A 12,755-nucleotide genomic window follows, 5' to 3' on the forward strand; every position below is an offset into this window, starting at 1 on the left:
GTGTGATTTCTGTTTCAGGGTATTTTGGAAAGTATTTAAATGAGTACAATGGAACATACATCCCGCCAGGCTGGAGAGAATGGGTTGGACTCATTCGGAATTCCCGCTACTACAATTATTCAATCAACTTCAATGGGAGGAAAATCAAACATCAAGATAATTATTACAGTGACTATCTAACAGATCTCATAGCTAATGACAGTGTAACATTCCTTAAACAAAGCAAGCAGTATTACCCAACCAGGTGAGTGGTTCAGCCAGTATCTTACAGTCCTCAACAACTTGTTTGTACCAACAAATGTGGAAACAACCCTTGTTTAGGTAAAACATAAATTCCAGGGCCTAGATTTTCGAAGCTCTCTTAGCCCCAAGATAGTTGCAAGTTAATGTTAATGTATGGCACTTACGACTATCTTAGCGCTAAGAGAGCTTCGAAAATCTAGGCCAGGACTTTTGCACTGATGTAGTTTACACATAAGTTTTACATGTACTGACAAATGTGTAACAAATGTTGTTTACATCAAACATAATTTTCAGTACATTTGCAGTTATATATTTTACTAGTCGTTTTGTTCTTGTTATCTTTATTTGCACAAGAATTAAGGCCTAATTTAGGAGAATTTTGCTGGTAATCAGCTGGCTGTCAGTACGTCTCCACAGCACATCATCTGTGATCTAAGAGAAAAAGTATTAAAGTTCTCGCACATTGAGTGCAGTTTACCAACTGTGCAAACATAAAGCTGTATGTCTGCACTAAATATTCAGGTCACCTAATTGTCTGATGGTGAAGTGGGGCAGTGGGTTACTGGTTCAGTATGCAGCAGCTGTGGGTTCAGATCCCCATGTTGTGGAATGTGTGAGACCCATGGTGACTTCTCCATGACAACTTTGTCCTGTATGTCGCTGAAAGTGGCATTGAACCATGTAACATCTTTGTATACAAGGGGGTGGGTCTGTGAAATGAAAAAGACTTGATTCTCTCTGTATTTTTATTTGTTATGGATACCAAGTTTATACATTTCTGAAATTTGGAGTCCATTAAGAAAGTAATTACAAACTTAACATCTGAGACAACATTCACATATACACATATGCAGAGGAACACACATCCAGGGGGCACACACAATAAGCACACAATGGTTGCTTTAAGCACACACACACACAAAGGGTCACACACAAGACACATACATACTCCACGAGACCACATAGACACAATGGTTGCCTTAAGCACACAAGACACATTCACACAATAGTTGCCTTAAGCACCTGCAAGACACTTACACCCAATAGTTATCTTAAGCTCATCCAAGACACTTACACCCAATAGTTGCCTTAAGCACACAGGACATACACCCAATAGTTGCCTTAAGCACACACAAGACACTTACACCCAATAGTTGCCTTAAGCACATGCAAGACACACCCAATAGTTGCCTTAAGCACATGCAAGACACTTACACCCAATAGTTGCCTTAAGCACACAAGACACTTACACCCAATAGTTGCCTTAATCACACAAGACACATCCAATAGTTGCCTTAAGCACATGCTAGACACACATCCAATAGTTGCCTTAAGCACACAAGCCACTCAATATGCAAGACACAGGACACACCCAATAGTTGCCTTAAGCACACACAAGACACTTACACCCAATAGTTGCCTTAAGCACACACAAGACACTTACACCCAATAGTTGCCTTAAGCACACACAGGACACTTACACCCAATAGTTGCCTTAAGCACACAAGACACATTCACACAATAGTTGCCTTAAGCACATGCAAGACACTTACACCCAATAGTTGCCTTAAGCACATGCAAGACACTTACACCCAATAGTTGCCTTAAGCACACACAAGACACTTACACCCAATAGTTGCCTTAAGCACACACAGGACACTTACACCCAATAGTTGCCTTAAGCACACAAGACACATTCACACAATAGTTGCCTTAAGCACGTGCAAGACACTTACACCCAACAGTTGCCTCAAGCACACACAAGACACTTACACCCAATGGTTGCCTGAAGCACACAAGACACATTCACACAATAGTTGCCTTAAGCACATGCAAGACACTTACACCCAATAGTTGCTGTAAGCTCATGCAAGACACACCCAATAGTTGCCTTAAGCACATGCAAGACACTTACACCCAATAGTTGCCTTAAGCACACACAAGACACTTACACACAATAGTTGCCTTAAGCACACACAAGACCACATAGACATGATGGTTGCGTTAAGCAACATCCCTCTGTATCTACAGTCAATAACACAGTAATTCCAGCACATGTAGAACCAATGTCCCAGATAGACACAAGTACTGAAGAGTCGTCTCCCATCCTGGCCGCAGTACAGATGTATCCAGTGTTGTTGATGTTGCAGGCCAGTGCTGATGGTGTTGAGTGTGCCAGCCCCTCATGGACCTGAAGATGCTGCCCCACAGTACCAACACATGTTCAAAAACAACACTGACCACAGGTACCACAGTTGTACAGTCGATGCTCATACTGTTGATCACTGGACTGTCTGGTCCAGACTCGATTATTTACAGACTGCTGCCATATAGTTGGAACATTGCTGAGTGCGGCGTATAACTAAACTCACTCACTCAATAAACTTCCTACAATGTGTTTCTTGTTCTGGCTCAATATGTTATGTACAAGCACCTGATAGAAAAAATCCCAGTTGTTCCTTGTAATTGGTTACATATTGATAACATTTTGTTAATAGGGAGTACTTATTGTGTGGATTATGGTGCTTCCGTTATTAAGCTTAGTGAGGACATCAGACTATTTCTGGGGAAGGTAAACCATGAAATTAGTGCAACCCTTAATGAATGCAAGAAGCTGCATGCCAGCTTAACTAGGGGTAGGTTAGTCCAATGGTGCAAGTATCTACAGAATCCTGGATTAAGTTCTCTACAGGGGCGGTGGGGTAGCCTAGTGGTTAAAGCGTTCGCTCGCCACGCCGAAGACCCGGGTTCGATTCCCCACATGGGCACAGTGTGTGAAGCCCATTTCTGGTATCCCCCGCCGTGGTATTGCTGGAATATTGCTAAAAGCGGCGTAAAACTAAATTCAGTCAGTCAGTCTAATGTCTCAAGTTGTGATGCTACTGAAATATTGCCAAAAGTGGCTTGAAAGCATGATTCATCTTAAGAGGTGACTTGAGCTGAGAAGGCCTGGACTACATTATGAAATGTGTTGTTTCACTATGTACGGGGGGTTAGTGGTCGTTATTCATCTTCCACTCATGTCTCAGGAACAGATGTATTAATTACAGAATTCCATGTCGAGATTACAATATGTTTTGAAATCTGCCATTCAGAAAATATATGTATCAGAATGAAAACTGCCATGGCAGGAGTAGTTTTAGTATACTAGTCTGTTTTGTCCAAAAGACTGGAAATGTCATTATTTACTATGCAGAAAGAGCTCAGAATGTATGGCTATCTTAGTTTAAGATGGTGCACTCAAACTTGGATATGATATATTTATTTACTGGGAGAATAGCTGCAGGCTTTAGCTGATAAGGTAATCACACACAGACATGTATAACGCTATCTGTCAGTACAAGATGCTGAGCGTATGGCCAATTTAATATGGCTCTTGTTTTGTACAGGACACCAAGCTGGAACTTCGCTCCAAACCCAGACAAACAATGGCTGCTGCAGTACACAGCGTCCATGACGCCGCTGTATCGCCACTTCACCGACATGCTGCAGAGGAAGCGGCTACAGACGTTGCAGTCAGTGGACGACCTTGTGGAGAAGGTGAGGAGAGCAGCAGTTGGCAAACGTTGGGTTACAAAATATCAGTTTGGGAACATTGATTTTCAAAGATGACTTACAAACATCAGTTGACAGTAATACATTTTCAAAGATGACTTACAAACATCAGTTCACAGTAATACATTTTCAAAGATGACTTACAAACATCAGTTGACAGTAATACATTTTCAAATATGACTTACAAACATCAGTTGACAGTAATACATTTTCAAAGATGACTTACAAACATCAGTTCACAGTAATACATTTTCAAAGGTCAGTTTGTGGGGATCCATTTACAAACAAAATGAAAAAGAACCCTGAACAAGAACATACCCTGTCTGTCCCTGACTGTATTATATATCCAAGTGTCTTGGATTGATATCTTTCTTTTGACAAATGATGTCAGTCTGTCCGTCAGCCGCTTCCAACTGAATCTCTGTTATTTGATTGGATGGTTATTTTTAACATTATATGAATCAATTAAAACCATAGTAGTGTTTTGGATTTTCCATGTAATGGCGATATTCTGACTAATCAAGCATGGTCAAGTGTCCTGGATATGTCCACCATGATAACTCTGTTACAACATTAATAGAAGTGGAGTAAAATCATTCTGACCAAATCAGGTCTCTGCTTCTTTTGGCTGGTGATTAAGAACTGATCTTTTAACCTCTCCACCTCATTTCTACATCAGCTTTTGTTTTAATCCTCTCTTAATAAGAACTAATGAAAATTCTTGTCATTGTTTTGCTTTGTGGTTGGAGGTTTGAAGGTTTTCATTGTCGTCATCAGGTTTACAATGAGCTGAAGATGCTCGGAGAGCTTGACAACACCTACATCATCTACACCTCCGACCACGGCTACCATCTGGGACAGTACGGCCTTGTCAAGGGCAAGGCCATGCCATACGACTTCGACATCCGGATCCCCATGCTGATGAGGGGACCTGGTATCATGCCGAGGACAGTGTATGTTGTAGTCCACTGAGACACTCTCTAATCAGAATTCCACACTGTTAGGACTTTGGCACAATGGTTAGGAGCCTAAAACGATGCTTTTTTCCCCCAAAATTCTGATTTAAATCATTTTGCTTTATGAATTATTCACTTGCCTAGGGGTGGTGGAGTAGCCTAGCGGTTAAAGCATTCGCTCATCACGCCGAAGGCACGGGTTCGATTTCCCACATGGGTAGAAGCCCATTTCTGGTGTCCCCCGCCATGATATTGCTGGATGATTGCTAAAAGCGGCATAAAACCCAACTCTCTCACTCACTCACTCACTATTTACTTGCTTAAAATATCATGGAAAGCAGATTGTTTATAAACCACCATCCTCTATAGCTCCAGAGCTCACCTTAGGTAAATCTACACTAACCCTGGATCCATTCAGGTGGTCCACGCAATCTCAAAATAGCCAGCCTGGATTTTCTTTTGCCAATTTGATTGGCTACTCAACTAGGTCTAACGTACCAATCAGAATGCAAATCAACCTCCATGTAGGGTTAGCAGTATCAACTACATGTCATTGATAAGGAAGAGTTTGCGAGAAATTCAGTATCGAAACCAGACTGACACGCAATAGAGAAAAAATATTTTTATAGAAAGAATGTGTTCATGTCTGTTAAAACTTAATGGAGTTGGTTTCAAGGTAACAGAAGTGACCTCCCTTACCCTTTCCTGTATGTCAATGTTCAATTATAATAAAATGTTAATGAACATCAAGGGCAGGTAACTTGTGATCACAAGAACCACTGAGGTGGATCCAGGGATTAGTGTTGGTTTACTGGAATGTGAGCCCAGGAGATATAGAGGATGATACACCAGTGCCAGGAAGCATGCTACTGCAAGACTGTTGCAACTTTCAATTAACATAGTGTTAAAAACTGATAAACAACTGCTTAGTTTCTACATTGTGGCAAATGCCTAATACTTTTATCTCACACTAAGTTATATACTCCTCAGAGAGTTGAGTGGGAGGATCAAGTACACACTGATTCTTTGACCAGGGTTATATGATGCAGCATCACTTGAGGGTTTTAATGTGGTGCATTATACAGGGACCGATTATTACTATAATAGCTTACATGCCCAGATGTAACTGAAATACAAGTCCAAGCAGCATTAGCCCAATTCACGAAGATTCAGTTTTGGAGGATGAGAGTTGTGCTGTGTGTATTCAGGATCAACAATCCTGTAGCTACCGTGGACCTGGCCCCGACAATCCTGGACATGGCAGGGGTGGAACAACCGGAGCAGATGGATGGTCGGTCCATGCTTCGTCTTCTCAAGCTGGCCAAAGATCAGTACGTGTAAACATTGCTGTTGTTGTACCATCATGATTCCACAAATGTTTACAGTAATGTAGCAGATCCAATGTAGTCTTAACTCTTGGGGGCGGTGGGGTAGCATAGTGGTCAAAGCGTTCTTTTGTCACGCCGAAGACCCGTGTTCGATTCCCCACATGAATACAATATGTGAAGCCCATTTCTGTTGTCCCCTGCCGTGATATAGCTGGAATATTGCTGAAAGCGGCGTAAAACTAAACTCACTCACTCACTCACTCACTTAACTCTTGCCCCACTTGTATGAAAACAAGATTTCTTGTGTCTTTCATTTATATTACCCGTGGACTTAATCCATCAAATATGGTAGCTGATTAAATTTGGCATGTGTAACCTGAGCAGACTATGTACTACAGCAGACGTGTAGTCATCACTCACTGACAGATACAGTGCAGCAGTGTAAATACCTCTCTTTTTACCTTCATAAAAATATATTTCAAATCAAGATGTATTCCCTTTTTTAGCTTGATGGTTTTGATACATTTGTCCACTTAGTTTAAACTTACACTGCTTTTGTGGGCTTTCCTTAAAAAATTGTCAGCAGTGCTGTGGTATTACTGACTGTGGTGTTAAGATGGTTGTGTATGTCACTGTAGGGACGTGAATGGAGGCTTTGTCCCCATGAAGAGGCCATGGAGGGACACCATCCTCATAGAAAGGGGGTAAGTAAACTACTGCTGGAAGTAGGGTCATGTATCATATGCTGAACATCCCAGAAACAAAGTGGAGAATCATTTTTATAGGTTTAAGGACATTAAAGGTCCCAACCACCTCGTGTACTGTCTTATGGTGATTAGTGCCCTGAGTGCTTGGGAAAGTGACTAAGATGTATCTTGTAAAAATCACAATATGTGTTCAAAGAGCAGCCATCTGGTCCCCACCTACTGTACCACTCACCCACCTGTTCTACCCAACCTGTTGCCCTCTCACCTACTTCTTCCACCTACTCCCCACTCACCCACCTGTTCTGCCCCACCAGACATTTATGGCTGTGATGTAATAGAGGGTATATTTTTAGAATTATACACAACGATAACTATAGTTTGATTTTTGGTGTTCACCAGTGTGATATTGCTGGATTAAACCATATTCACTCACCCTTGTTTTTGCCCAGAGTGTCCAGACTTGATCTCTGTTCCTCTTCCAGTCAGTGTGATCTGGTTGTAGTTGGTGTTGATGTTGTTCCAGGAAGGTGACGAAGAAGCAGATGACGATGTTGATCCGTGAGGAAAAGAAGGACTTCTGGTCCGGCTACACGAAGGACAAGGAGCAGTACCATTACTATCTGAATGGCCGTCTACGTAAACTGCGAGACTGTTCCAAGCCAGACTTCCAGCAGCCATGTAAAGCCAATCAGGTCAGGTCGATTATGATTGCTAAAAATGTGCAGGGGCAGTGGCGTAGCCTAGCCTAGTGGTTAAAGCGTTCGCTCATCACGCCGAAGACCTGGGTTCGATTCCCCACACTGGCACAATGTGTGAAGCCCAATTTTGGTGTGCCCCACCGTGATATTGCTGGAATATTGTTAAAAGCAGCATAAAACTAAACTCACTCACTAAAAATGTGCCCTGAATACACTAACTAGGTTTAAATGATTTTTATGTTTCTTAAACATTTGTAGTGAGCACCTTTTCAACAGCATTGTTTAAACAAAGTCAGCAGCGATCTTAAATGTCCTTTACTCATCCCTAGAGACACAGACTAGGCCAGGTAACAAAAGTGGTAACCTGCGGTCAATTTTCAGATTTTAAACAAATAAGCAATGATATGTAAAAAATGTGTAACTTGCAATTAAAGCCAGCCCTTGCGCTTGCTAGATTTTAGAAGTAACTGGTCTATCAGACAGCTAAAGTCTATTTGGGTGCTGATACTGTATGTGTCATCTATATTTGTGTTGTTATAGAAATGGTACTGTGAGCAGACCCCGAGTGGGATCCCCCGGAAACACAAGTGTCGTGGTGAGAACCAGGTACAGAGCGACCAGGCGTTCGGGGTGTAATTGTGCTGGCCGCAAGAAGAAGATGAAGCAGGAGAGAAAGAATCAGCGCCGATTCCTCAAAGCACATCTTAATAAACGTAAGTGAAACAGAGCGGCCCTGGGATATGAGGCAGCTCTAAGGTTATGTTGGAATCTGACTGCCTTCGCTGATTGCCCAAAGTTTACTACGCAAATGTTGGTGACATTAATTATTATTATTCCAAATGAAGGTTGGGTATTATTTTGATGAGCCAAGGTCATGGTCATTAGAGAAAACAGTTTATGGATACAATTTCTCCCAAAGTATAAAAACCTCAGTATCTGAGGCAGGGTTTCCTCTACAGGCATTGAACTTTGTTTGTATTTGTACTTATCCTACAATGGGTAATGTAACTTGAACCACAATTAACTAGCTGGAGTTTATAGGTGCCTATTTTCACTCTGTCAGTTTACGTATTGCTGTGTATGAATTTGTCTATAAGACGACCCCATGGTTAAGACGACCCCCCAAACTTGACCCTTAAAATCTGTGTCAAAATGGTATGTTTCGTGCATAAGTCGATCCCCCGCGATGGGATCCTAATCGTGGCAAACACAGACCACAGACAAACTGGCAGTTACCAATAATTATAACTTTGGTCCACATTATTCAAAGAATTCACTGTCATATATATTGTGTCTACTCACGTATCGAAACGAAGTGTAGTTGACAGAAAATGCATAATATATTTTGCTTCTCTAAATATCATATTTATTGTAGCGACAAACTGGCTTCCGTATTTTACCCCATTCCATGTGCTTACCATGTTCATGAGGGTCCATATAACCTTAGTGTTGATTATATATATTTTACATAAAAACTGTAAATTAACTTACACAATGCTAGGATATATTTCTTTGGGTTAAATAATAGTATTCTGTATTATATTTTACTGATGACTGCTTTGTGTATGAGACAAATACGCACGGTAATCTTAATCCCTGCAAATAATACAATGCCTAGCAAAAACAACTTATAACTTGAAAGGTAAATAATCTTGTCTAGTGATGTTTAATTGCAAATTTGACGTCTCTACTGACAAAGTCGTCTTCTCTTGTTTGTTCACGTGAAGTGATACGATGTTGTTTTGTTTACCCCTGGAAAAAAGTTTGACGAAAGCATAACCCATGGATAAGATGACCCCCTTCTACAGACTGCTTTTTTTTTGGTCCTCAAAATTCGGCTTATAGATGGTCATATATGGTAGTGTTTAGTTATGTCTACACCATTATGTATGTTATGTATCAAGAACACTTGATGGTTTGATACTTGTCAACTGCCTTGATATAACTCTTCGGTTAAATACAGTTGCCTATTTTACATGTTAGATGAGTTTCCTGTCAAATGTTTTTCCTTGCAGCGTACCGTCCAAAGTTCCTGCGGTCCAAAAGATCTGTGACTGACCTCTATACAATGAACAATTCACCAGCACTTGATCTTCAGAGTACAATAGGTGGGTGTCTGGTAATTGTCAGGTATCCTTTAGACCACATGAACACCACATTTGTCCAGGTGAAGGTGTTGGGTGTCATTTCAAATTTGTAATGATCTTTGCTGTTGCTAATATCTTGAACCAATCCATCAATTTATTTGCGTATACTGATATCCTGAACTATTGCTACAGTTCAGGTGAAAAACCCTGATACCTTTAGTTATTGTTAAGCTGTACTTTGGTACACTGATGTCTTGAAACCCTGCTACAATGATATATACCTATCATGAACAACTGCAACAGTTTACATAGGTGTACTGATATCTTGAATCATTGCAACAGTTTACGTAGGTGTACTGATATCTTGAATCATTGCAACAGTTTACGTAGGTGTACTGATATCTTGAATCATTGCAACAGTTTACGTAGGTGTACTGATATCTTGAATCATTGCAACAGTTTACATAGGTGTACTGATATCTTGAATCATTGCAACAGTTTACATAGGTGTACTGATATCTTGAATCATTGCAACAGTTTACATAGGTGTACTGATATCTTGAATCATTGCTACAGTTTACATAGGTGTACTGATATCTTGAATCATTGCTACAGTTTACATAGGTGTACTGATATCTTGAATCATTGCAACAGTTTACATAGGTGTACTGATATCTTGAATCATTGCAACAGTTTACATAGGTGTACTGATATCTTGAATCATTGCAACAGTTTACATAGGTGTACTGATATCTTGAATCATTGATAAGCAGTACTGAGGTGTACTAATGTCACCAACTAATCATTGCAACAATTTACGTAGACCAAGTATTCTCTTGAATTATTGTCAAGACAATCCCCAGCTAGCTTTGCTGATTTCAGAGGCCAAATGCTTGATTGATGGCACGTCATCATACCCTTTTCTTGATTTTACTCAATTTTTATCAAATGTTTGCACGTTCAGGTTTTGAGCTGTTTGACCGCCGATGTCGCATGTTGGACAATGGCACAATATCTTGTGACCAGGAGCTGTACCAGGATCCAGGGGCATTGCAAGACCACAAGGAGAAGATTGAAGAGATGATCAAAGAGTACCGCAAGGCATTAGAAGATCTCAGGGTGAGTTGAGATGGACCTCAGGATGTGCCAAGAAGGGCCTTAAAGTCAGCAAGAGTTGAGAAAAAGGTAGGAGGGACATTAAGACGGTTTAAAGATGATGGTAGAAAAAATTCAAGGTGAGACAGGGAAGGTTCAGAGTAATGTAGGGTAGAATCAGGGTGAGGTAGGGTAGAATCAGGTTGTGGCAGGGTGAGCCAGGGTAGATTCAGAGTAGATTCAGAGTGAGACTGGGTAGATTCAGGGTGAGGCTGGGTAGATTCAGGGTGAGGCAGGGTAAATTCAGGGTGAGCCAGGGTGGATTCAGGGTGAGGCAGGGTAGATTCAGGGTGGATTAGAGTGAGGCAGGGTGGATTCAGGGTGAGGCTGGGTAGATTCAGGGTGAGACTGGGTAGATTCAGACTGAAGCAGGGTGGATTCAGGGTAAAGCAGGGTGGATTCAGGGTGAAGTAGGGTGGATTCAGGGTGAGGCAGGGTGGATTCAGGGTGAGGCTGGTTAGAGTTACAGTGAGGTATCATAGACTAGGGTTGAGTCATAGAAGATTCAAGGCGATCAAGGGTAGATATATCAGTGTGAGGCAGGGAGTATAGGGTGAGCAAACTAAGCATGTGTTTTATGCTCTTCCTGACATATCTTTGCGTATGAAATCTTTATACTTTCTCTGCCCAGTCCAGCTTCGCTACCTACCTGTAAATGGCAGACATGCAGTACTGATCTTGCGTCAAAGTACAAAAACTTTTCTTCCTACCACTGAGGAATACGGATCATGCAAATAATCTCACATGCAAATTGCATGATGTTTATTTCAGGCTATTCGCCGACACCTGCAGGTAGGAAGGCAGATCTCCCCTCTGGTGGGGCAGTGTCAGGCTTACTTCATGTTGCCAATTGTCTGCAGAGCAGGTCTGCTGGCTGTTTGTCATACATGGCATGGCATGGTGGCTGTCTGTCATGCATGGCTGGTCATGGTGGCTGTTCATGCATGGCAGATCAAGGTGGCTGTTTGTCATGCATGGCAGATCAAGGTGGCTGTTTATCATACACTGCAGGCCATGTTGGTTGGTTGTCATGTGTGGCAAGTCATGCTGCCAATTTGTCATGCTTTGCAGGCAATGCTGGCTTTTGTCATGCATGGCTTGTCATGTTGTCATGCATGAGATCTGCGACCTGTCTGAGCTGTGACATTGTCTGAGATCTCTTATGATGTTTGTTCATATGCTACTGATGTCACAACCGCATCAAATGCCAAGGTCATTCCAAGGTCACATTCATCAACTTGGCATCATCAATTGTCACTGTACTAAACTGGATGCTCATATTTTCATGTTAATCTCTTGCAACATCACCAGTTTTCACCAAGGTGACCCTGTGTTGCATCATGTGTGATTCACTGTGGTAAATATTAATCTATGTATGGGATCAAGGGACCAGTTGGAATCTCAAGGCTTCTGATAGTAACAGATCATTTGACACATCAATGAATTTATTGATTATGATGAGAGTAGTAGGCCACACTGACCAAATGTTGTATTTTGCCATGAAATGCCTAAAGTACTTGACTTTAAATAAAAAGAAGATGTAACCCAGAAAAAATCTCTATGTTCATCAAATATCATCTTCTAAAATGCCAATCAAGCATCTACTTGACTTTAGTCAATCAAATGTTTTATGTTACAAGAACCACTCCTGATTGAAATATCTGATTTGCTCTCATGGAAGCTACTATTCATAGAAAAGAACTTCTTTCACAACCATTATTGGTAGGCATTTTGAAATAAGATATGTAGAATAATAGGTTATAATAGGATCTGGTTACTACGATATCCGGAGTGTGCGCAAACCAGAAAACATGGTAGAAATCAGCTGAGAAGGTGTATTTGCTGTCGAGGGACAGAGGTGAGCTTGAAACTTGGATCCTTTCGATGTCTGATTGTAAAATCATGTCCTTTGCATCATCAATATGGATGTGTGACATCATAATAGTGACCTGTTGTGAAAAACTAAACCTACCAAGGATTGCTCTATTTCCTTCATGGGAACCTAATGTATGCATGTGGCCGTGTG

General features: G+C 41.2%; 1 protein-coding gene across 1 annotated transcript in view; it reads left to right on the forward strand.

Annotated features, from left to right (window-relative positions):
- The window catches only part of LOC124291304 (putative extracellular sulfatase Sulf-1 homolog), a 107,754-nt gene that overhangs the window by 74,666 nt on the left and 20,333 nt on the right, over window positions 1-12,755 (forward strand). The window contains exons 4-13 of the mRNA XM_046728277.1: window positions 19-244; window positions 2,394-2,489; window positions 3,633-3,783; window positions 4,576-4,751; window positions 5,963-6,085; window positions 6,721-6,786; window positions 7,313-7,486; window positions 8,028-8,200; window positions 9,503-9,595; window positions 10,539-10,693. Coding sequence (XP_046584233.1) covers window positions 19-244; window positions 2,394-2,489; window positions 3,633-3,783; window positions 4,576-4,751; window positions 5,963-6,085; window positions 6,721-6,786; window positions 7,313-7,486; window positions 8,028-8,200; window positions 9,503-9,595; window positions 10,539-10,693 — 1,433 coding nt within the window. The remainder of the gene's footprint in view (window positions 1-18; window positions 245-2,393; window positions 2,490-3,632; window positions 3,784-4,575; window positions 4,752-5,962; window positions 6,086-6,720; window positions 6,787-7,312; window positions 7,487-8,027; window positions 8,201-9,502; window positions 9,596-10,538; window positions 10,694-12,755) is intronic.

The sequence above is a fragment of the Haliotis rubra genome, unplaced genomic scaffold (genome assembly GCF_003918875.1).
Source record: "Haliotis rubra isolate DU_JTF1 unplaced genomic scaffold, ASM391887v1 Scf49, whole genome shotgun sequence".
NCBI lineage: Eukaryota > Metazoa > Mollusca > Gastropoda > Lepetellida > Haliotidae > Haliotis > Haliotis rubra.